Genomic DNA, 25,616 nt, shown 5'->3' with positions numbered 1-25,616 from the left:
TGTAATCCCAAACTGAGTTCTAATGGTACAACCCCAAACCTTTCTAAACCCCTGATTTCAACCAACTTAGAAGGGTATAACTGTTTAGCATTGAACTGTAAACGTCTCAGAATCAACTCAGTTTCTTCCTCCTATATTTTAAGACTACATTGTCAAGACAAGTGAATGCAAGTTTCTATGAAACATTTGAGGCAATTATGCTTAATTTAATACCACATCTAGAGAACCTCCTCATAGACTATAATTATCATTCATTTGTTTAATTGTTAGAAAATATATCTCCTGTCAGACATATATGGGCACAATCCAGCCACAGTTAATATATCTTTAATACTATTGTAAATAGAACAAATAGCAAAAGAAAGAGGTTGCTTAAGAGAGAAAATGACCTAGAACAACTACTTTCAGGAGACTTAAAACATTTATTAGGAATAAATAAATAAACTGCTATTGCAATATGAAACAGAAACAGGACAAGTGAAAGACTGTATGCTTAAATGTAGGGATTTTTTTGGAAAAAATTTGGAGATAATATTTCTATGAGCCAGTGGGAAAACGTATGGACTAAAGAAATTAAACTTACCAAGTCCCAAATATTAAGGGAGAATTGGTATAAAACGTTTTTAGATGGTACATTATGCCCAAAGAAATTGCAAAAACCAATAAGGGTTATAATGGAAAATTTTGGAAATGTCAAAGCATAGGTGCAACATTTTATCATATGTGATGGACATGTAAGAAAGCAAAACAATAGTGGATAAGGATCCATGAAGAGATACAAGATACTAAAATTTAAGTTTGTGATGGACCCAAAAAACATGCTATTAAACATTTTACCAAGTAACATTACAAGAACACACAGTGAACTATTTAAATATATGGTAACAGCGGCAAGGGTGACATTTGCGTCCCAACAAGGGTGACTTTTGTGTCTCTAAATGGAAGGCAGAAAAATGTCCAGAACTCATGGAATGGAAGAACAAACTAACGGAGTATGCAACAACGGCAAAACTAACATCTTATTTATATAATACATTGAATTCAGAATTTCAAGAAAAATGAGATTTACTTTTTGATTATACAGTTGAAATTTAGGAAACTGTTAAAGTGGAGAATGAATAAGAGATAGAGTCAGGCAAAACATGTTTGTAATAGTGAAATGTTAGATATGAAGCAATGAAGAAAAGATAAGAGATAAAACAGAAGTGAAAATTTAGAGTATATATAAATAAATCTTATGCAACCAAGTAAGTTCTGATTGACAACTGTAATAAATAGATCAGTGTAGTATTGCCATTTATGTAGGAACTAGATAAGGTGGATACAGTAGATGACCACAAATGACTGTCTATGTTCATGCCTATGCTTATGTCTATGGAAGGCAATAGTCTATATTATATGTATAATTGTACTAGAGTATTGTATATATTTTTACTTTCTTTTTTGTTTGTAAAAATAAAAATATAATTCTATTGTAGTAAAATAAATGGGACTGAAAACTCTTTGAAGTATTGAAATATTCTATACTGTTTAAAAATAGGGGATGGAAATAGTTTAAATGTTCAATTTTCAGTAGCTACACCTAACGTTATATTATGTACATTAATGAGGGTTTTCAAATAATGCTTAATTAATCTTCAAATCAGGAGTGTAAATATTCTTACTGAACTCACTGAGATTGAAAAAACAATCCCTCTCACCACGGTGTTGTGTGGGATCAGAGGTCATTTCGGGGGGGAACGCGAGGGAACGCAGTTCCCCCGGGTGCGGTACGGGGGACGGGGCACATGACGAACCCCCCCTGCTTTCGGCCGCCCCACTTCCGGCCCTCATTCAGCCAGGAGGAGGCAGAAGAAGAGGGAGGGTAAGTTGCTTCCTCCCTGCCTCTCCCCACCCCTGCCTGCCTGGGACCAGGGAGGGCCTTCACGGGGCTTCCTTGCATGCCCGCCAACCTTGCAGGTCCACCGCCGGGCCCCTCATGGGGCTCGGCAGTGGAGCTGCAAGGCCGGCGGTGGCGGCCAGGACCGTTGGGGGCGGGGTGTGTGGCCTTATATGACACATTTCCGGTGGCCTTATGACACATTTCCGGGGTGTGTGGCCTTATGACACATTTCCGGTGGCGGCCGGGACCGTTGGGGGCGGGGGTGTGTGGCCTTATGACACATTTCCGGTGATGTCAGGGGGTGTGGCATATGCTAATGAGTTATGCTAATGAGTTCCCCTAGCTATTTTTCTACGAAATGACCCCTGTGTGGGATACAGATGAGACCTGCAGCCAATTACAGGTCTTCTAAGCAGTATATAAACCCTAGTCAGGACACTCTGACAAAGTGAACGTTAGGGGCTCGCTTTCCCTGTCATGTTGGACACTTTTAGAACACACACATAGGCCGAGTTCAGACTGGCAGTTTGGCCCGGTATAGGCACGTTTCAGAAACGTCTCTCGAATGGATTAAAGGGGCCGTTCAGACAGGCACAGCTGTCCGGCGTTCCCCAGCCGTACTCAGCCCGTCTTGTAATGCTTCCCTCCCGAGTTTAAAAAATACCTGGTGAAAGTGGTAGCAAATCCTAGAGGCCGCATTCATCCCGCTTCCCAGAAGTGCAAATGCCGAAAGCCGCAATTACTGATGCACATATGCGCATATTGCTGGATTACCAAAAAAGAAAGCCGCGCCTTACAGCCATGCCTCCATCAGGCACGGGCCAACAGTGCGAACATTCCCTTGCGCCTCTTCCCCGGTATGCAGTCGGTGCAGTGTGACCGGGGAATACCCGGAACAGGTTGTGCCAGGTCTTTTTGCCATGATTCCGTCACGCTTCAAACTGCCAGTCTGAACTCAGCCATAGTAAATAGGGTGTGTGCATGGCAGCTCTAGAGATAGGGGACTTGTGAAAAAAGCCAAGAAGGAGGACAAGTACTGTTTCAGCATACTGCTAACACTGCTCTGCTCAGAACCCTTAAAAGGTATTCTATCTCAGGACACAAACACTGACTACAATCCTCCACTCCTCCAACTGGGGTTGCAAGGACAGTGCACTCCACACAGACAGACAAGGCAGGAAGAATCCTGCTTCATGCATGGACTGTTGAGAATGCCACCCCTCCTCCCCATGCAACATTCACCTGCTGCATATTGCCTGAACAGTTCTTTGACCGAATAATTCTTACCAGTGTCACCCACACAGGGGCAGAGCATAAGTCACATTTCTAGGTGACTACCAATCATTCTACCACTGTAACTTCTGGCCAAACACTCATGATGTCCTTTTCCTTGAAAATTCCCAGGGAGCAGCCTGAACAGAAAGTGCAGAGAGAATTCCACAGCAACTTCTTACAAGGGTTAGGCAATTATTAGCCTGATTGACCACACTATCTATCCGAACAGGTGAATCCTACTGTGAGGGAAGCCCCAAAGGAGGGGTAGGCTGCTTGGGAACTGGAAGGGTACCATGAGCAGAGTTTTTGAGCCCACTTTCTGTTTGCTGCAACTGCAAAACATTATGGTGTTGTTGTTTTTTTGGCCCCCCATTATGCCTGACCTTGTGTCTCTACAAATTCTTTGGACCAATTTGAACACAATTACAGTGAACTCAAGCCAGACCTCAAAGTCACATACAAAGGTGTTATATGTCTCTACTGTGGTTTTTAGTTCTAATTAAGACACTATAACACAGTACCAGAGCAAAATCAATTAAAACCAGAAAGTTATACTATTGAGTCTAACATGTCTCTTTCTCCAATTGCACCAGTTTAGCACCAAATGAAGCAACACACCAGGAGCATCAGCCATACCTAAAAATTTATTTGATCACAGGTCTGCCAATAGAACGACAGCAAGGGATTAAAATGTAATGCAGTTTTTGAACATACAGTAACATACTAAACAATGCTCTCATGCTCCAGTTCTGATTATTTTACAGATTGATATATTTTAAATACAGTTATATTTTTTCCTCTCAAATGATGAAGAAATGAATGCAAACTCTCAAATATTTTTAAAGGTCACTTTCCCTGATCATCTCAGCATCTCTGGCATTTCTGCACTGCCTGTTTTGTGTGAACAGATGCCAACACACATCATGAATGAGTGTACCCAGCCTATAATTACACCCTTGGACTCTATACCAGAAGTTTCAGCTCACTATAAAAGGGTGATTTAAAGACTAACATTTATTATGTGATGAAACCTCTGACAATTACTATATTCCTTCCAACACAGAACAGGACACAGTGAGAGAACACTAAGATTATGTCACATAATTTAGTAAATCAGTCTGTTCTGAGATGATTTCAGGTTTTCTATCAGAATTACATTGTTGACTAAAGATACCTAAGGCTCTCACCTCAACATATGAAATTGGGAATATTCCTATCTTGTCAGCCAGCATTCCTTCAGCCCAGTTTTCATCCACTCGGCGAATCACAGTCAAAATATCATCCTGCATAAAAAAGCAATAGCTATGTTCTGGTTCTAATTAAAAAACACCACACCTGATTTCTCTTCTGAATATATGTATTTTCTGACATAGTATTGTACACAGAACTACACAGAAAAAAAATGTACAAAGCAGATATTGGGACATATTTTGACTTATAATCTGACCATTATGTGAGATATCACATATTCTAGAGATTTTCTTTCTCCAGAAGTTGCAGTTGAATTCCTTACCATAAATAAACCAATTTTGCCCTAGGAAAGATGTTAATGTAGAGATACCTAGCGCAAGGATCTTTCTATTCTTGTCCCAAATATTTAATGTGTTATCTAAAAAGGGGTTTTGCAAAACAGAGGTGGGCCTTTCATGTGGCTTGTACCATACCACTTTCCCTAGAACCGCAGGGGAGGTATAGAATTACTCAGTTTGTAACCAGCTTTTTGGGTTCTTTAAATTTAAATAAGCATATATATTTCTAGGGCAGCCTCATGCACTCTCAGACAGGCTCTCTTTAAAAAGTGATTCCAAGAACCAGTGAGTGCAAAGACAGAAACTGGAGGCCTTGAGAGCCTATCCTACCTGTTCAGGATAGATTGAAAGGCAAAGTGTTTCTGGACTGTACTGCTTCTGACTGTGTATGTATGTATGGGGGGATCACGTGACTGAATTGCCCCCACACCATATAAAACTACTCCCTGCGTACAGAGTACTAGAATGGTGTTAGCAAACTAGCTCATGCATGCTGCACTAGTTCGACATAAATATATTTTAGTAGCTAAGGATTGTTTTTTTGTTTTTAGCTTGAGGTGCCAGTGAAAGAAATATCAGTTTGAATAGCAAAACTGAAAAAAGACATTTTCAGCAGAAACCATATCAACTTAGTTTCAAATTGTCTTAAGAGAACCCTTGTAATGTAATAGATATGTCAGACTTGGACCAAGGACAGCTAAGAGTTTAAATCCCTACAAAGACGAGATTTATCCTTGGTGCCTTGGACCACTGAGTCTCTCTCAGTCTAGCCCTACCTCAAAGGTGTGTGAGAGGGAGAAAGAAAATATATGCCACCCTGTTCTTCTCAGAGTTATAAGGAGGTCTAAAATGTAATAAATAAATGAGGCAGTGCATTTTAAAAACACCCTAAAAATAACTCAGGTGACTTTCATTTCCAGTAGTTGAGAGTTCCTGTAGAGAAAGCAATAATCAAATAAATAATGTGTTCTGCACCCATATACTTTAGATTTCTGACAAATGATTTAATATTTTTAAATTACTCAATAATATATTGATATTTTACCTTTGAAAAGGGTAAACAATCCTTATCTGCTTCCTTGTCTTTAACTTCAAAATCATAAAGTGCTTTGCACTGTGGTGGTGGTTGAGGTAAAGGTTTAATAATCTGAACAAAGTTGGTAGGAAAAAATCCATGTACACCATTGACTTCTCCATGGTACCAATTTTCATCAACTTGCCGACGTAATATGATGATGTCTCCTTTGCTGAATTTAAGATCTCCAGGTTCTTTCCCCTCATAGTTATATAATGCTTTGGCACAGGGTAACTGAGGTACACCCTGCAGAAAGATAGACATAATTTTGAAGCCACAGCATTTAAAAGAACATACAATGTTCCAATCGTGCATGCTTTCATAAAATCTAGACATTTTACAGTTAAATCTCTTTGGATCCCTTGCTAGAATCTGTAGTGCCATATGAAAGTCATGACAGTATAACACAGATAATGAATAGAAAACTGCCTCCTCTGCTAAATGAGTGTTGTAAGATTTCTCTTGCTCCTTGATGCTGGAAGCCTTCTCCCTGACATACAGTTTTCTATGTAGAAGGAATATATTATTGTGTGTAGGACTGTTCAATATCCATCATGTGAGTGCCCTCTTACAGCCTGAAATGGCACAGAACAGATACAGGTTTACCACATCAATAACAATGCAGCCAGAACAAAATCCAGAATGAGACTATGAAGGAAAGGAGCTATGTAGAAAGAAGGAAGCTAAAGTCTCAACCACTGTGATCCCTGTGGGTCACTAGAGGCAAGGCTCAGGTATAGCCTCTGCCTAGATATTTTATTTTTATTTTAAAAAATAATTCTACATTGCCTGAACCTGCTTGAGGTGGCTTACAAAGTAAAACATAACACACTATAAAATTGTTAACAATTAAACAACCAGCATTAAGAACCCACCCAGAGTATAAAATCAGCACAAAATATTTAGCAGTCTTAAAAAAACCTCATAAAATACTTTCTCAGGCTAGAAACAGACAGTAAAAACAATGTAAAAAGATCAAGCCCGTAATGAAATGCATAGGTAGAAAGAAACGTTTTGGCCTGGCACCTAAAAGAGAAGGGTAGGCACCAGATGAGTCTCAAGGAAAAGGGCATTCCATAGACAAAGTGCCTCCACTGAAAAAGCCCTGCTGCTGGTTGCCCCAAGTGAACCTCTTTAAATTCTCCAATGGCTATACTTTTACCTTAACAGGGTGAAGGGAACAGCTGCACGAGTACATGCGGAAGGCTGAAATTTTAGCACTGGCCTGTCCCTCCAAACTCACAATGGCCAAGGGAGAGCTTATTACATTCATCTACTGTCATGGATTGGTATTTTTGCTAGGAGCTTTATTTTATCAGCAATGCTTAATGAAATAACATAAAACACAAGCAGTGCCTGTGCTGAAACTGAATTTTAATTACTGCATATCTGAAGAAGTATGCCTGCACACAAAAGCTTACACCTAGAATAAAATTTTGTTGGTCTCAACTTTGTTCTGCTACTTCAGTCCAAGACTGAATCTGCATAATACTGGTGTTGCACAATCTTGTTGATAGTTGACTGTAGCTGTATTAAAAGAACTGGTCATGCAAAGCAACTACAACCAAATATCAAAACAAGTTTTTCATTTTTTGTTTTTCTTTGCGATTGTAATAAAAAAATAGATAAGAATACAGGGCTATTAAAAGAGCACCCATATTAAACAAATAAATTCAATTGTATAATTTTAAGAAAACTAAAGTCCAATAAAATATGCATTTCCCCCCAGCAAGAAAGTGCTCAAGAATGCCCTTTTCATCTATAGTTTCTGAAAACTTAAAGTGAAACAATTGGTTTAGATTGTAAATAGCTTTTCTTTTTGGAGGGAAACATTTAGAGGACACTGTCTTCATGTCGCTCTCATCCAAAGAATCTCACAACCAGATCACAGTTGGGGGTCTTTGGCCCCTAAACAGGCTCTATAAACCATTAATACTCTAATACTCAGCAGCTGTTTGTTACTTTACAAGCCCTCAAACATTTGCTGAGTCAGAGTTTATATTTCATTCGAAGTCTCTTTCTCACTTGGCTAAACATGAAAAGATGGCTTAAGATGGGTGGATAGAGACAGAAGGGAACTGAATTTGCAGCTTTATTTTTCCACAAGAAACAGTTTAATACATTAACTTTTCACCCAAACGTTATATGAAATCTACATATAAATAACAATAGATAATCAAAATGGTTTTTGAAGAAAACCTGATAAATGCTTTCTTGGGGGGGGGGGGAGGCAAACATAGCCCTTTCCCAGATCCATACACAACTGTGGGCCTCTTGTCTTATATCACCTGCAGCATGGCAGAAGATTTGCAGTGATATCCTGAAGCAGAGCTACACCCTCCAAGTCCATAGAAGTAAATGGACTTAGAAGGGTATAACTTGGCTTAAAATAGTATTAATCAGGTGGTAAAAACCCCACATTGCAGAACTGCACGTGACAATAGCCACCTATGGAACTGTGTGGCTCTCCTATGGAATCACACACACTCTCCTTTCTTCAGCATAAGATTGCAGTACGTTGTGGATACTGCCACACTGCAAGGCATGCATGCAAAAGGGTCCTGAAAACCACAGGACTCTGCATGGACAAGGACGAATGTGGGGGCATTCAGCCCTTCTATATTTAGCCCTGGAAAGTATTTTTATTGTTATGGAAACACATGTTGACATTTTCTTAGCAATCACTGGTGGCTGATGTATCCATAAAGTCGTCTCACTCACCCTGGCAAGCAGCTTTCACCATTCCTTCCCTTGGCAATACCCACCCAAAGCTCCTCCCAGCAATGAACAGTAAATGGATTCTTATGTTATACTAGCCTGATACCCGTGCTTTGCTACGGTATTTAAGTTCCGTAAATCCAGTTATAATACTGATGATGTGAAGTCTGAAATGTAACATTTGTTGTAGGAATTCCAATGAAGATTGTAGTGAAAAAAATGAAGACATATGTAATTTTTTTTCCCTCTACTGAAGGACCTCTCTGTAGACCACATTGGTGGTTCTGCCCTCAAGTGCTAGGATCACCAGGCTCACTCGGGAGCAAGCAACATGAAACTGTTCATTTAAGAAGTAGTTGTCTGTTATGTCAACTCCTGCTGCCTTCCACAAAAGTGATGGCCTTTCTACTTGTGTTCCTGGATTGTTTTGCTCATATAGAGACAGTGTTGTTCTGAGCACCTCAGGGTGATCTTGCTGGTACTTGGCCTGTGCAGCTCTGTGCTCCGCAGGAGTACTATGTGCAAATGTCTTTGCCGCAGTCCTAAGTTGCCTCCTCCTTATAGCATTGGTGTATCTGGCTCGAGGTTTGCCAGGAGCTTTCTTGGGGGCAGTAAGAGGTGAGAGTTTGAGGGGGAGTTAGTGTGAGGGAGTGGTGATGTGGTGGACATTTCTTCAGGTTCATGAGGGAGGCACACATCAAAATGGCTCCTAGAAAGGTCCTTTACTATCTCCCTATGAACAATCATTAACTCAATTGCCATGCTGGCTTTTTTGAAAAATGTCTATTCAGGAGTCTTGAATCACTGATTTCTGTAACTGTCCTCAACTGTCTGCAGTCTCTTCTAACTGTGTTTAGATCCACAGCTGAGCAATCAAAGGGAGGTGGGTGCAAACAGGCAGGTTTTACCTCAGAACTCTGAACTACACAGTTGATAAATGGGCGGGGGGCAAGGAGGCAGCAGCCCACCAGGTTTGGCCTGGGCGTTGATTTTATGGTGAGGGGGAGATTATATATGCGCTGAATACCGTGTGTGTGTGTGTGTGTGCGCGCGCTGAATACTGGATGTTTATATTTCTGTGGGGCATCTAAAAAGAGAATGCTTTTCTAGATCTTCATCTAGTACTTGTATAAGACTACCAACTGAGCATGACACAAAAGTAGCATTTGAGCTTCAAAACACTGCCCTTATTTATGCCATAGTCTGACTTTACCCTTCCCCCAGATTTCTTATAATTTGTAGAGACAAAAAGAAAAATCCAAGCAGTATCATAAAACATTACTTCTTCACCCAATGCATTACTTATGGAATTCAATGCCTCAGGATACAGTAATGACTTTTAACAAGGGTTAATCAAAATTTTTGGAAGAGGTCTGTTACCAGCTATAAGCTGTGAAAGCTACATGGAACTTAAATGTTCACAGTCCACATACCTCTTGAATACCAGGTATCAGGGACAGTGGAAGGCAATCTCAGCTTGTGGGTTTCCAGGTTGGCTGCTTCAGAAAAACCATTGTGGGACTAGATACACCTTGATCTCATCCAGCAGGTATTTATGCTCTTGTGTAACAATCTAACCCAGATATCTGCCCCACAGATATCTTTCCCAGATTTATTCCACCCCAAATTGCTTGCAATTATCCCTTCTGTTTCTCCCTTATTTCTCTGTTTATACAGACTTTGTCTCTTCATTCTTCTTTAACCCATGCTGCCTGATCATACACATGCTGTGTAAACTAACACCTCTTTTCTTCCAGCTCTGCTGTTAGCTTCAGGAAATGGGAGAACAAAAGGCACAATTTTGATTAAAATATGGCACAGATAGGCTGCTTTGCTTCGCTTCAAAAATCCTTCCCTTCCCTGCCATGATCAATAGCACTGGCACTAATGCAGCACTCTGACATGATCCATAGGATGGAATAAAAACCAAAATCAAACACCCTTTTGTTTACAAAAGTGCCAATTATGTTATTTTATTTAAAGGTTATGCATAAGTAGGAGAAGCCACTGTAATTTGCATGCATGTACCAATGTTTTTAGTGTTTCTGTTTGCAACTTGATATACTTTCTGTATATAGTACCACTGGCATGAATAGAGCCGTATGTCACAGAATTTCTTGCCATTTATTTGCAATTAAATACAAACCCACTTTTGGTCCATTTAAATGTTTAACTTTTGGGTTTAAGTTTTGGGCTGGATCAAACTTGCTTGGCAGTGGTGACGATGTGTGTACGGAAGACTAAAAATGGGGCTTCCCATGTAGCATGAAAGTCTTTTTTCCTGTGTGATCCAGAATTGTACAACTGTTAGTTTGTTAACTGGAATGTTTACACCAGAGTACACTATCATGCCTCCCCAAAGCTTTCCTATCATCTCCCAATAGGAAAGCAGCAGCAGTGAATGCAGATATTAAAATTACGTGCACAGTGGCTTGGAATCTGTGGCAGAGTGAGGGAACTGCTGCAAGATATTGGTATTAATACAGGTGGTAGTTTATGGCTTCTAAAGTGATCAGTAATTTCCCTCCAGAATATGACTCCTTGGACAAATGGAACATTGGACTTATTGTGAGTGTTCCTTCTACTGTGAGGTAAGAAGAAAATCCTGATGGGGAGGTGATTCTTCGCATAAGGTCTGAGCTTGAGGCTTTGCTCCAATTGCCTGTCTTCAATCGTGGGAGAGAATTCCCACTGTCATCTTGAAAGAACCTATATGACAGAAATAACTACCTTCCTTCCCACTACGAGTGGTTCAGAGGAAACAACTGTGTACATGTACATAAGGGAGAGCACACAATAATTATGGCTGAGTGATTGATACAAGGAAGAACTTTGTTACATACTCACATTAGAACTGGTACATGTGTTCCTGTTCCCAAGACACAAATTCTCCCTTCCAAAACTAGGGCAGGATGCCCTATCTACCTCTGAGTAGAAGGAGTGGTCACAGGAGGTCCAATGGTCCATTTTTACCCAGGAGTGTGCTCTGAGTAACGGGGTGTTACAAAGTAGTGTCTCATTCTGGTTGGAGACAACTGAAGAGTGCAGCACCACAGAACCAATTGAAGGATTCAGTACCTGAAGGCTGCACGAGGGGATGACATCTACTTTGTAATATTGAATTAATATTGATACTGACGCCCACATGGCTGCCCTGCATGCATCCTCTGATAATACATCTGTATCAAATCTTGGTCCAAGTGCAACAACTTGGACCAAGGGTACTGTTTCCTCTAGAGGCCTGGGTTCATCCTGGTGTGCCTGATAATACATTCACAATGCTCTGTAAACATCCAAGCTGTGCACTCTCTTCCCTTGGAGGTTTAGGCTTTGGATAAACAGCAGACAGAGTTCCTAGCCACAGTAAAAAGTGGAATTCAGTTTGAGCAAGAAGAATAGGTCAGTTCCTAACAGCACCTTATCTTTATGAAAAAACACAAATGCGTTGCGTAGATGACCCATCCACACACTGACTCACTGCACAGGGAGGAAAAGCAGCCACCAGTGTGCTGGCCCAGCCCCCCAGCCCACCCAACTTCTGAGTTGTCTACATGGTGCAAATGTGCAGAGGAAGTACCTGCACATACACCCCCACTCTGTGATCAGTGACACACAACTGAGTTGTCTGCACGTGGCTCAAGAACTGGATGAATCAAGACTTTTCCCAACGCAGACACATGGTGGTTAGAAGCAACTGCCACTTGGAATATGACCTTAAATTTTCAGAATTTTAGGAAGCTCACTCTGAAAGGCTTGGAGAGATAATAAAGAAAAAACAACATAGAGCAACAAAATTGGCAACTAGTAAAACAGTAAATCCATTTTAAAGTGTTACTGAATATACAGTAGTTTTTGGTCCATTGGCTGCAGTCACACACACTAAATAATCCACTTTCAATCTGCTTTCAGTGCACTTGCCAACTGGATTTTCCAGTTGGAAAGTGGATTGAAAGTGATTTATTCAGTGTCTGTGACAGCAGCCATTACATATTTTCATGATTGCCACATACGAATAGTATGACTACTATCATGTGGATCTGCAAAAATATTTCTGATGTTAAAAAGGGGGCCCTCATACTCATGGAAACCATGAATTTAAAGTATTTCTAGTCTACCTGTCCACCCAATTCAGGGTCATAAGAATGTAAGAGACGCCAATGTTGGATCAGGCCAATGGCCCATCCAGTCCTACACTCTGTCACAGAGTGGCCAAAAATACCAGGTGCCATCAGGAGGACCACCAGTGGGTCCCCAAAGTGGCAAACATTAAAACAGGATAACATTTTAAACATTAAAAAGCATTTAAAATACAAATATATATATAAAACAAGAGGGAACCTGGAAAGAATTGTAGGGGGCATCTCATTTCCCCCTTGTCCACTATTTCCCCCTTCCATTCCCTGAAAGCCACCACAGCCTCTCCCCTTTTCCTGCTTCCTTCTCTCCTTCCCACCAAACAGCTAACCTACCTTTATCTGTATTCAGCTTTCCTTCCCTCTCAGCAGCCTCTCCATAGGAAAACCATGGACCAAGTATGTGGTACTGGCCACTGGGTCAGGCCCACTTGCATAGTAGAGAAGCCTCAAGAACTACACTGGCATTCATAGGATGGCTGCCATTAAACAGTAGCAAGCATCCAGGACTACTTGCAAGTCAGGCAGTACCAAGTCACCCAGAGGTTGTTGCCAGGCCTAGGGTTGTGAACCCCCAGGTGAGACTTGGAGATCACCCAGAATTGCAACTGAACTCCAGATGACAGAGATCTGTCCCTGTGGAGAGAATGGCTGCTCTGGAAGGTGGCCTGTATGGCATTATATCCAGCAGAGGCTCCTCCCCTACCCAAACCCTGCCCTCCTCAGTCTCCACCACGAAATCTCCAGGAACTTCCCAACCTGGAGCTGACAACCCTAACCAGACCTGGCCCCTATAACTCCTCCCCCTCAAAGGCTAAAGTAGGTGTGGAAAGGGCCCTTCCCCCTCCCTTTTACTGACAGAACCAAGCCTGGAGGGAATCTGTTGCTTAAAGCTACAAGCGCTCCAATTATTATTTATATTATCCTTATTCTATTTTCCAGAAAGTTTTTTTTTCTGTACGGATACTTATTTCCACTCTCTCCTTCTCAGCCATTCACCAACTTACATTGTATCTACTTCCTATCTGCAGCTATATCTATCATTTATTTACTCCATTTATATCCCACCTTTCTCCACAGTGGGAACCAAAGTATCTTACATTATCCTCCTCTCCTCCTTTTTATTCTTACAACAACTCTGTGAGGTAGGTTAGGCTGAAAGTACATGACTGGCCCAAAATCACCCAGTGAGCTTCCACAGCAAAATGGGGGTCTGAACCTGGGTCTCCCAGACTCTGCTCTGAAGCTGTAACCTCTACATCACACTGGCTTTTCATAGGGTAGCTGCTGTTGAACAGTAAAAAGCAGCCAGACCTACGAGAGTCATGCAAAGTCGGGTGGTATCAAGTCACTCAGTGATTGCTGCCAGGCTTAGGGCTGCCAGCTTCCAGGGTGCTTTGGAGGGTGGACTCTAAGACAATGTATCCAGCTGAGGCCTCTTCCCTCCCCAAACTCTGCTCTCCTTAGACTCCATCACAAAATCTCCAGGAATTTACTAACCTGGAACTGGCAGCCCTAGGCCTGGCCCCAATGAATCTTCCCTGAAAGACCAAAACAGCTCTGGAAAAGGACTTGCCCCCCCTACACCTTTTACTGACAGAACCCAGCTTCAAATGCTGTGGTTACCTAGCAACAGCTACTGAGGAAATCCATCGTTTAAAGCTGCAGACATTCCTTTTATCATTCTGGATTTTTTTTATGTCCTGTATTATTTTTAGATTTAACATTTTTCCTGCAAACCTGGAGCATTCTTCACTAGGGTTGCCAACCTCCAGGCGACATACATTAGTTCACCTGGAGAAAATGGCCACTTTGGAAGGTGGACTCCATGGCATTTTACCCCATTGAAGTTTCTCCCCCCCCCCCCCCCCCCCCCAAATCTCCAGGTATTTCCCAACCTGGAGCTGGCAACCCTATTTTTCATGTCTGTAAAAAGACCTGTCTTGCCCATTTGCAGCTCCAATCACCATATTTAAACATCCTCCGCTTTGGCCAACTTCACTATTACAATATACAAGCAAGGTGCCACTGACAGCTTCAAAGAGAAAGGTTAGTGAGTTGTCTGAGTATGGGGGGGGATTTAAAATCCCCGTGAATTTTGTAAAAGATGTCATTTTTTTTTTTGCAAACCTGGGGGGGGGGTCCCTTACGTTTCTCAGAAAAATCTATTTAGTGTCAGGATGGCCCCAATCCACAGATTTAGATATCTGTAGATGGGGGCCACACTTAAGAAAGAGATATACAGATGATGTTTAAAACGATTAAATAAAAACCTATAAAACCTATAAAAACACGCATAGATGGAGGAGGGCTAATAAGAGTTAGTGAGTGACCACCATACAAAACAAAAATGTCTTCAGATGCTATCAGAAGACTGCAACAAAGGGAGACAGGCAAATCTCCATGGGGAGGGAAGTTCCCAAGTTTGGGTGCCATGACCAAAAAGACCATTCTACTCAGTATCTGTCTGGCCTCAGGTGGCAGGGGCGCCCAAAGCAGGGCCCCAGAAGATGACTAGAGTGGGGAGGTACATACGGGAACAGGTAGTCCTTCAGGTATGCTGTCCTCAAGCCATATAGGGCTTTAAAGGCCAGTAACAGCACCTTGAATTGAGCTGGAAGCAAACTGAGTCAGTATAGATGGAACAAGATTGGAATTACATGATCCCTATGGCCCACCAATCAGCATTCTGGCTGCAGCATTCTATACCCACTATAGCTTCTGGACAGTTTTCAAGGACAGATCCATGTATAATGCATTTCAGTAATCTAATCTAGATATTAGTAAGGCATGCACCACACTGGCAAGATCTTTCCTAGCCAGGAACAACCACAGCTGGTTCATCAGCTGAAGCTGGTGAAAGGCACCTCTGGCCACCACTGCCAGTTGTTCATCCAACAGGAAGTGTGGGTCCAGCAGCACATTCAAACTACAAACCTGCTAGAGGGAATGAAACCCAAACCCAAACAGGACACGTCCCAGTTCCTGGGTCAAAACTTCCCCCACCAGTAGCAGCTCCATTCTGTCAGGATTAAGTTTCAGATTGTTAGCCTTCATCTATCCCAAAACTGCCTCCAGGAACCTGTTCAGGGTTTCCACAGTAGTCTCCCTGAGATCTGCTGGAAGCACGATAGAGCTAAGTGTCATCCATTTGTCAACTTACTCCAAGTCTCAGACTATCTCTCCCACCACCTTAATTAGATGTTGAGATGCATTGTAAACAACATGGAAACTTGTTGGCCCCAGAGGCTAGAGGGCGGAGTAGCAGTCCCTCTGCATCACACCATGAAAGCTATTTCTGAGGTAGTTTAAAACCACTGTAAAACTGTGACTCCCAGCCCTACCCTGAAATGTGATCCAGTGGAATACCATGACTAATAGTATTAAAAGCTGCTGATAAGTCAGAAGGTTGCCCTATCCATCTCCCAGTGCAGGTCATCCATTAGGGTGATCAAAGCCATTTCAGTCCCATAACCAGGACTGAAACCTGATACGAGTGGATTCAAATGATTCACTTTATTCAGGAATCCCTAAAGTTGCCCAGCCATCTCTAGTCCAATCACCTTGGTCAAGAATGGCACATTTAACACTTGAGTGGCAGTTATTCAACTCTCCTGTGTCTGGCATACAAGGATCGCATTTCCCTAAGTCAGCAGGCAACCATGGTCCAAAGTCTGAACATGATGGTAGTGACTCAGAAGTACTGTTGGAACCACATACACAAATAAATTACCCACCTGGACCCAGACTGCAATTACCATGGTGCAAGCCACAATGACAACATCAACATGAAACAAATGCAGTCATAACTTGTGTTGATTATGTATTAGACAAAAAGCATTCTCATACTTGATAGGTGAGGTCAAACTTGTCTTGATTTTTAAAATCTGACCATGCAGACATTACTGAAATTAAAATTCCACATACATTGGTTTGCAGAGGTGGCATGCATAGAAGCAATATAACAGAATATTTATTTCTTTAGTACATTTTTATACCATGTTTCCTCTAAGGAGTTCAGGGTGGGATTAAATCTGCTAAACTCCCACTGTGTTTAAGGTATGCTTAGATAGGAACTTATTTGGGTAGACTCCTCATCTATGTTGGAGCTGAAGACTCCACACCACAGTGAACAAAGCATGAGGCTCCCTTCCTTCATTTTGCCCCCATGCAATGAAACCTACAAGATCAAAGCATAAGCAGGGCTGAGAACATGTAAACCACAATATCATATTCAGCTTTGTTCCAGGACATAGTCTGTGTTGGCTACTGGACAAAAGAATTAATTCCTGTGCTGTCTAAGTGTGTCTGTTAGGTACTCCTAGTGTTTTAAAAAGGGCAAAATTAAAGTATGTTTTCATTATACATACAGGTTCCTAGTGACATGGTTAAATCACATTTGCACTACAAATGCAACACAGGAAGATTAACGCCAAGAGGTCCACAGATCCTTAGGCCACTTAAAAATTACTAGTTTCCTTCCATGTGTTTGTGAGCATTGTTGGCAAAAGGCAGATAAAATGTGGCACCCAGATGTTCAAACAGACATGATCTTGTCAGTTTACCATAGCTTTGGGGGGGCGGGAATGCTTTAAGTACAATGAAAGGAATATACACCATACGGGCACAGACACAGTAATGAAAGGCACTGAAATGAAAGGAATATACACCATACGGGCACACACAGAGACACAGTAATGAAAGGCACTGAAAAAATGAATGTTTTCCATGCACCATCTTGGAGGTTTTCATTTACATTGCATTTTCATTTAAATCTGTGAGGCAGCTTATAAAATAGCGAAACAATCAACTAATAAAAACAAGCATACACTAAAATAATGTCCAATCACTAAATCAGCAAAATAGTACATAATATTGTAAATTTTAAAAAGGAAAAAACAGCCATCAGTACCTGTTCAAAGGGAAGCTTTAAGAATTTTTTTTTAAAAAAACACCTGGTGATAGAAGCAATACAAAGTGGGAGCAAGGCAATCTTAATTAGGGAAGCAGTTCCACAACAAGGGTGTTACTACTGAAAAAGTCCTGCTTCATGCTCCCAACATATCTAACTTCTATGAAAGCCATGAAAGCAGAACAGCACTGAAATATACAGAGGACATTCCCTGAAACACACAAGGCCAGAATTTTTTGTTCTTAATGGTAAAAGCCAATGAACCATCAACGTTTCTGTGTTGTCTAGATTTCAAGCTGACTTAAAAAATTTAGATGATGATGAAGAAGAAGAGCTGGTTTCCTCTACCCTATGGAGTCTCAAAGTCGCTTACAATCTCCTTCCTTTCATCTCCCCACAACAGTCACCTTGTGAGGTAGGTAGGACTGAGGGAGTTCTGAGAGAACTGTGACTGGCCCAAGGTCACACAGAAGGATTGGGGAATCAAACAGAGTTCTTCAGATTAGAGTCCACTGCTCTTAAGCACACCACACTGGCTCTCAAAAATTTAAACTTAAAAAGGTAGGATGTAACTATTTCAGATACATATTTTATGAATACTAGATTGAAACTAACCTAGTCCATAATATAATCTAGCCACAGAGACTGCTGCTGGATTTGCAGAAAAACATAATTATTAGTCCTGTACACAAAACATATTGGTGTTAAGTACGGGAAAAGCTTGTTGGCCCTGCCTCCACTTACAGCCATCTACACTATCCTCTCCCCCTCCCACACATGTTCACTGTGTGTTTACTGCTTATAGGTACAGCACCTGCATGCAGTCAAGATGTATGCAGATTTTATTCCTAACCATGGGGACACAGACTATGAACATACAGGTTTATTACTGTGTGGCAAACATGAACTGGCAGTGTTGGGCCCAGCATGTTTGCTCCAGCTCCCCTTCCATGTCCATTGGCCCTGTATACCAATATGTCATGTATAAAGTTACTGTTGCATATCATCAACATATTAATGATGCCACACTTGAGGGGAAGGAAGATTCATTTTTAAATATCATATCCTGCACTCTCAGGCATTCTGGCTCATGAGATAGTTCACTATCAATTGACAGAAAAAAATAAATTATAAGGCTAAATAAACAAACAAATAAAACAACAGATACTGCCCCCCAGCTTGGAAAACAGAATGGGGGCCAGGCGAACCTCTGCTGGAAGGGAGTTCAATAAGTGGTACACCACCTTGGAGAAGCCCTTCCCCCCCCTCATGGCCATCTATCCTACTTTTGCAGGTAGGAACACATGGAAGAAGGCCTATCTGGCAGAAAGATTACTGCTTCCAGTGAACTGTATAGAGAAATTAAGCTGTACTGGAGACAAGACTGATAACTGCTATGGAGTAAACAGCTGTCACTAGATGCTACCTTACAGAAACTTGTAGGCAGTATATACTTTGAAGGGGTTATACCACATAATTCTTATGATTGTATATATTAGCTCTGTGATGGGTGGGTGGAGCGATGCATGAAGCATCTGAACAATTAAGTAAGGGATGGGGAGCAAAGATACGGAGAGATCCATCAGCTGTTCCCCCCCACACACACTTAATGTTCCAAGCAGTTACATTAAAAACGGAAGAATCTGTAATCTCCTCGGAATGCTGCATCACTATCCCAGCAGCACCCACTGTGTACACCAAATGTGGAATAAACCTTTGGAAGAGAGACTGCTTTTAGACCAACAATATGGATACAGATAATTTACATTAATATAAAACTCCTGTGCCTTTAAGAATTTATCATTTTCAGAGTAATTCAGACAGAAATCTGACAATATAACAGCATTCTCCACTTTAAATTCAATACTTTTATTATGCTAATGTCCAAATATTCATAACTTTCATACATTCATGCAATACCAGGAGAGGGAGACACAAGCATTTTCTACAGCTTTCCATTCTTTGCATCTATTATTTTATTTATTTTTATTTAATCAAGCCATGCATCTCATGTTTCTTCAAGGAATTCTAAGGCCCTGTACATAATTTTTCATACTAGTAGAATACTACAGCTTTTATGCCCTCTGTTCAGGTACCTATACGTTTCTCCACAGGTTAGAAGTGGCTCTCAACATGCTACTTTTTAAACTCTAGGCACTTGTCACACTCTCAGAAACTTCGTTTCCATTAAACATCAACATACTGTTTCTTGCTCATTTGACCCAGAGGGCTGAAATTACAGAACACAATTCTACAGTTAATGATAAACCAAATAACCCTGTAATCGTCTGAGTAAACATTTAGCTTTTGAGGAAGAGAAAGTTATGACAGGTGGTCTCCTGGAAACTATGTCACAATCTAAAAGACAGGAGAATACGGGTGAGAATACGATGGCAGTAAATCATACAAGATTGCTAAGGGTGCAGATTACATATACTCTAAGTGCTCTGCAAATCAGGCTACTATAACACATTCTATATGGGAAAACTATTTTTATCGGATTTGTATCCCGCCCTCCCCGCATCGCGGGCTCAGGGCAAGTTCCATCAAATATAATATACAATAATTAAAAACAGTTTAAAATACCTCAGATAAAATACAGTGCAATTTTTAAATATCCAATCAGAGCCTCAACAGATGTAACTTGTCACAATGGGGTTCCAGGTATTACTCAGATCTGATCCACCGAAGGGGAAGCCCAATAGATAGATACAAAGGAGGATGCCTGCCGCCTCAACTAAAAGCCTGGTGGAAGCGCTCCATATTGCAGGCCCTGCAGAACTGCAAAAGGTCCTGCAGGGCCCTGATCTCATATGGAAGCTTATTCCACCAGGTAAGGGCCAGGGCCAAAAAAGGCCTGGCCCTAGCTGAAGCAAGACAAACATCCCTGGGGCTGGGGACTACCAGTAGATGTTGATAAGCAATTTAGAAGTTCCATTTGGCATATAATATCTTGGTGATGAAACAACTGCAGCTTCCAGATGGTATCCAAACCAAAATCGGTGCTGTTTATCACCTTTGATATTCAAATGGTCTAAGACTACGACACCTTAAGGCAGGCTCATATGGAAGGGGGCAGCATTAACACAAATGTTATTCTGAGGCTATCCTCTGTACCCCCAGCTCCCTGAGGTATTGTGGGTTGCTAGGTACAGGATTTAGCAGTTCTTCCTAGCTTCTTCTTTCCCCCCCTTTCCCCCCTTCTTTTTATCAATTGCATGTTTTTATTTGTTAAAAAAAAGTGTCTCTAATTTAAAAAAACAGTATGATCCACAGCAGAAATTGTTTTTTTGCCAAAATTGGAAAGTAGAAGAATAAAAATTCTTCTGAGCTCATAGAGCAAATGTGACATGTCTCTGAACTGTGATTTTCAATGTAAAATTTTAACAAGCCATTCATTTAGGATGATTACTACATTTTTAGTGCTAGGAATCAAACTGGGACTGTTAATACTCAACGGCATAGTATTGCATACTATCTGCAAATTAACACTTCAAAGGGTCTGTGAATGAGAAATCAAGCTGCTGTTACTTAGAAACAAACAAAATCTGGGGAAATGTGTAGCTGTTTCACCAATCACCTGATATTAAAAACTATGCTTACATATTAAAAGTATGTATTCTTAGATAACAGGCTATGATTTTAGAGACAGAAATAGTACGCATACTTCTTTAAACATTTAGAACTGACTAGTACAGCTTTTGTTGTCCTTTAAATTAGATTTATTTAGTTTCAGGAAACTACTTTTCTTAGCATACAAGAAAAAAGTTCTCTCACTAGTTATACTTTTCTACAAACAATAGCTGCCACTGTCCAGAGTTGCAATGACCTTTGCACCACCACCTACTTTGTTTCCTTTTGGAATGCCATTCATCCATTTGAAACACAATTCAGCTCATTATTACCTTATTTTCTCCACTCTTGGGGAAGGAAGAGACTAACACTAACAGCAAAGAGGTTTCATCTCTGTCTGGCAGGACAACCAAGGACAAAATATGCACTAGTGTTAAATATCATACATTACAAATGCCTACAATGCCTGCAGGGTGGGGCAGGAATACCAACAAGGCAGTTGCTAACTTCTCCAACCAGTCTGCGTTCTATCAATTACTACTATAGTTATTTAAGACATAAGATTGCCTTTCTCCCTGACATACTCAAGGTGACTAACAATTACAGTTAAAAACAATACAACTTACTAGTTTTAAAATCAGGTCTTGTTAGATCTTAGAAGTTAAACAGAGCTGTCACTAGTTACTATTTGGATGAGAGACTACCAAGGGACTGCAGAGTCGCTACGCAGAGGCAGGCAATGGCAAACCACCTCTGAATGTCTCTTGCCTTGAGAACCCTACAGTGTCACCATAAGTCAACTGCAACTTGATGGCCAAAGGGGGGGGGAAGGATCAATCGGAAAAACGACAAGCAATATACCAAAAAGCCTCTAAAAAAATTATGTCTTAACAATCCTTTCCAAAATTTAAAAGAGCGGCTGCCTCCCTGACACTTTCTAGAAAGTAATTCCAAATACAGGGACCACTACTGAAAAAGCCTCAGATCAAGCATTGGTAGATTGAATGAGCATGTAAGGGAGAACAGATCAGAGGACTGCAGCTACTGTATGGGCTTCACAGAGAGAGTTCTTTCAAGTTTGGGAGTCCCAGGCTGTGAGGGGCCTTAAAGGTAAGCACTAACAATTTGAGTTGAATTCAGAAACAAATACAAAAGGCTGATCAAAAGTATAACAGGGAAAATAAAAATATAACATGACCACTAGCTAGTATTGCCCTATGTGTCTAAGATATCTGTTTTCCAGTAAAATTACTGGGTTCTTGCTCTCCCATGCTCTGCTGAGGATGGTAAGGAACAGGGAAAAGAACTAATTGTTCTGGAGGTGTTCTAAAAAAAAAAAAATCAGAATATTTTTGTACTCCACGGTGTTATACAGACCAGAATAAAAGCACACCAGTGGGAAAATCCTGCTGTTGTTTTATACCCCAATTGCTTTTTCAATTATAGAAAGAAAAATTAAACTAGCTGTACTTTAGGGACACTGCTTACTAATGTGCAAGTGACAATGCACTATGAGGAAAACTAGTAGAACAACTTCTCTACCAGAAATTGCTCTACAGCTTCCTGCCAGAAAAGCGCTATCAGTGCAGAAATTCATCCCAGACCATGTAAGCAATATTTTAAACAATTCTGCCTTATATTGCTTCCTAACAATCCTCCGGAATACAAAGGCTTAAGGAAACAGTGCTCTATAACAGGTTCACTCACCTGAATAAATCAGATTGCTTAAAAAAAAAAAGGCAAGCATATGTTCATCTTCTGATTTTAATGTTGAAATTTATCAGACTTGTAAATGGGATAATGCTTTGCAGATTACTCACTAATAACATTATTCATCTGAAAAAGTGTGCTTTGCACATGAAAGCTTACACTTTGAATAAAACGTTGTTGGTCTTAAAGGTGCCACCGGACTCAAACTTTGTTTTACTGCTTCAGACCAACAAGGGTACTCACCTGAATTTTAATAACACTTATGTTATTTCACCACAAATCAAACATTATAGCTAAAAAGTTATTGACATCCCTTAAAAATAAATAACACAGCCTGAACTGATTTGCAAAGTTGCAAGATGGGCTTTTATTCTAAAGACACTTATCCAACCCAAGTTTTGAAGTTATTTAAAATTTCCTTACATTTATCTGTGGGGAAACCGTGCAGTGTAAAATCTGGTGTGTCTCGTTAAATTTAATACCCATTTTCCATTCAGGCCACAAGATGCAGTGCAGCAGTGTGATTATAATATTATTATCCAAAGGCCTTGGCTGAACCTCAGGCTTCCTTACTCAGAGCCTTCATCATATGAATTGCACCTCAATGTAAAAGAGATGCTTTGGAGCACTACAAAGACTGGAACTCTAAAACCAGGACTCTGGAGAGGAGGCATATAGATTTCTTAAATACATAAAATTCTACCAAAACAACAATTTGTAAATATTGCAGGGGATACAGCAAATCCCTGCTCCTTGGCCCAGTCTTCCTTTACCATTTCACAAATATACATACATATAAACAGTTCAATATTATATATCACACTAGGGTTGCCAGGTCACCCACTACAGCCAGAGACATCCTGGCAGCAGCCTCCAACCTCTACTGCCACTTGAAAAGCTGGCAAGTGAACAAATGCTCCAAAAGTCAACATTGGAGCAACACTGTGACATCACTTCTGGGGCAAACTCAGAAGTGACATCATTGCATCAATGCAGCTCCTTAGGATTCACAGGAAACTCTGTCAGCACAATGACATCACTTATTGTTTGCCCAGAAAATGACATTATGCCAGTGTCCCACCATGTCCCCATTCCACCAGTTTCCTGCTGGGCTGGCAACCCTACATCACACACATGTTCCTATACATAAAACACCACCAGCCATGACCTACTTCATGCATCTGATGCACTTGACTCTAGTCCATAAAAACTTATACTGGAATAAAACTTTGTAAATCACTATAGTGCTACAAGATTCCTGTTTATTTTTGCTGCAGCAGATTAACATGCTTACCTTTCTCGAGTTAATGGGACTGTAGGTTGAAAAGCACCCTGACATGGATAGCCCAGGCTAGCCCAATTCTGTCAGATCTCAGAAGCTGAGTAGAGTTGACTCTGGCTAGTATTTGGATGGGAAACCAAAGAAGCCCAGGGTCACCACCTCTCAACATCTCTTGCCTTGAAAACCCTATGGGGTTGCCATGAGTCACTGTGACTTGATGACACTCACCACCAGCGGACTGAAAAGCAGGAATTTGTTCAAATCTACCCACAGTAGAAATCAAAACTGAACTGAGCTCCCTCTAAGAGTCCCTCCCTTTCTCTTTTCTGTCTCTGCATTCCCTTTTCCTCCCTCCCCAGTTCTCCTCTATCATATCAGATTTTCCCCTACACCAAAGCTCTATAAACTTCATTCTAATCCCCTATCTTTGGTTTTGTTTTCTTCAATGTTTTAAAGACCTACCTCCTTACTGGTTTAGAACATCCCACTACATGTAAAAAGCGACAATTTTGTTATATATAAAATAATCCCAACAAAATTGAACTGCATGCCAGATTCTGGGCTCTAGAGTACATTCTGTGGAACATCTCCATTTGCACAAGAAAGTTACTGCAAATAGCTCTTACGCAAAGTCCTGTATTTCTGCTTACACAAGACATAGTGCAAGGTATACTTCAGCAAATCCTTCAACCTCCAATAATTACTTTCTTTCACCTTTACATTGTTTTTTACAAAGAAACACTGGTCAGAAATAGGGAGGAAATCAAAATTTTGTCTTACAGCAGCTCTTATATAATATGTTTCGAGCAACAAAACAGCATTATCACATAGTGGTATCCAACCCTCTAGTGATTATTGTGATGAACTAGGAACAACATTTGCCTCTCATGGACCCCTCTCTTGATTTCCCACCCATCATAGTAATATCACAACATTTGATCCTGGCTATATCATGACTATTTGAATGTAGAAACCTTCCTTAGCCCTTATTTGTCCCTGGAAATAATGGGTGTATTTCTTGTTACAGAATCAAGACATCACTTTCAAATAAATGCAGTACAGGTTGGATAGTTATTAGAATGAAAAAAAAATGCCCACGTAGACTAAAGCTAAATATGTTAAGAGCATAACCAACAATTGATTAACAAGTATTAGCTTGATACTTTGTCTTTATGCAATAACTAGAATTTAAATTAATATACTACAAAAATCTCAGTCAGTAAGTGAGAGATGCATTACAAGGTAGTGAAAGATAAATTACCATGCAACAATAGTTGTCACTAGTTAAAGTTTCTAGCTGCAAGTGGAATTCTTCTCATGGAACTGAATGTTCTCATCTATCCTCTCCTCCCTTAAGCCCACTGTGCTCCCTGAAATGCTGCCATAGGAACAAGAGACCCTGGGGAACAGATTATGGAACTATGTGGGGATCCGCAGTGGGAGCAGAGTATCATAAAGACTGCCATCCTCTGCCAGAGGAAAAGCGCTTCAGCTACTGGAAAATAAGTTCTGGATTCAACCCATTAA

General features: G+C 40.7%; 1 protein-coding gene across 1 annotated transcript in view; it reads right to left on the bottom strand.

The window, feature by feature from the left end:
* The window catches only part of SH3RF1 (SH3 domain containing ring finger 1), a 74,915-nt gene that overhangs the window by 35,745 nt on the left and 13,554 nt on the right, over window positions 1-25,616 (bottom strand). The window contains exons 2-3 of the mRNA XM_015416238.1: window positions 5,732-6,007; window positions 4,345-4,440 (exon numbers count right to left, since the gene is read on the bottom strand). Of these exons, the coding sequence (XP_015271724.1) occupies window positions 4,345-4,440; window positions 5,732-6,007 (372 nt within the window). The remainder of the gene's footprint in view (window positions 1-4,344; window positions 4,441-5,731; window positions 6,008-25,616) is intronic.

The sequence above is a fragment of the Gekko japonicus genome, unplaced genomic scaffold (assembly GCF_001447785.1).
Source record: "Gekko japonicus isolate JY-2015 unplaced genomic scaffold, Gekko_japonicus_V1.1 scaffold593, whole genome shotgun sequence".
NCBI classification, from domain to species: domain Eukaryota; kingdom Metazoa; phylum Chordata; class Lepidosauria; order Squamata; family Gekkonidae; genus Gekko; species Gekko japonicus.
The sequence above is the reverse complement of the archived record's forward strand: the minus strand, read 5'-3'. Positions and strand labels throughout refer to the sequence as shown.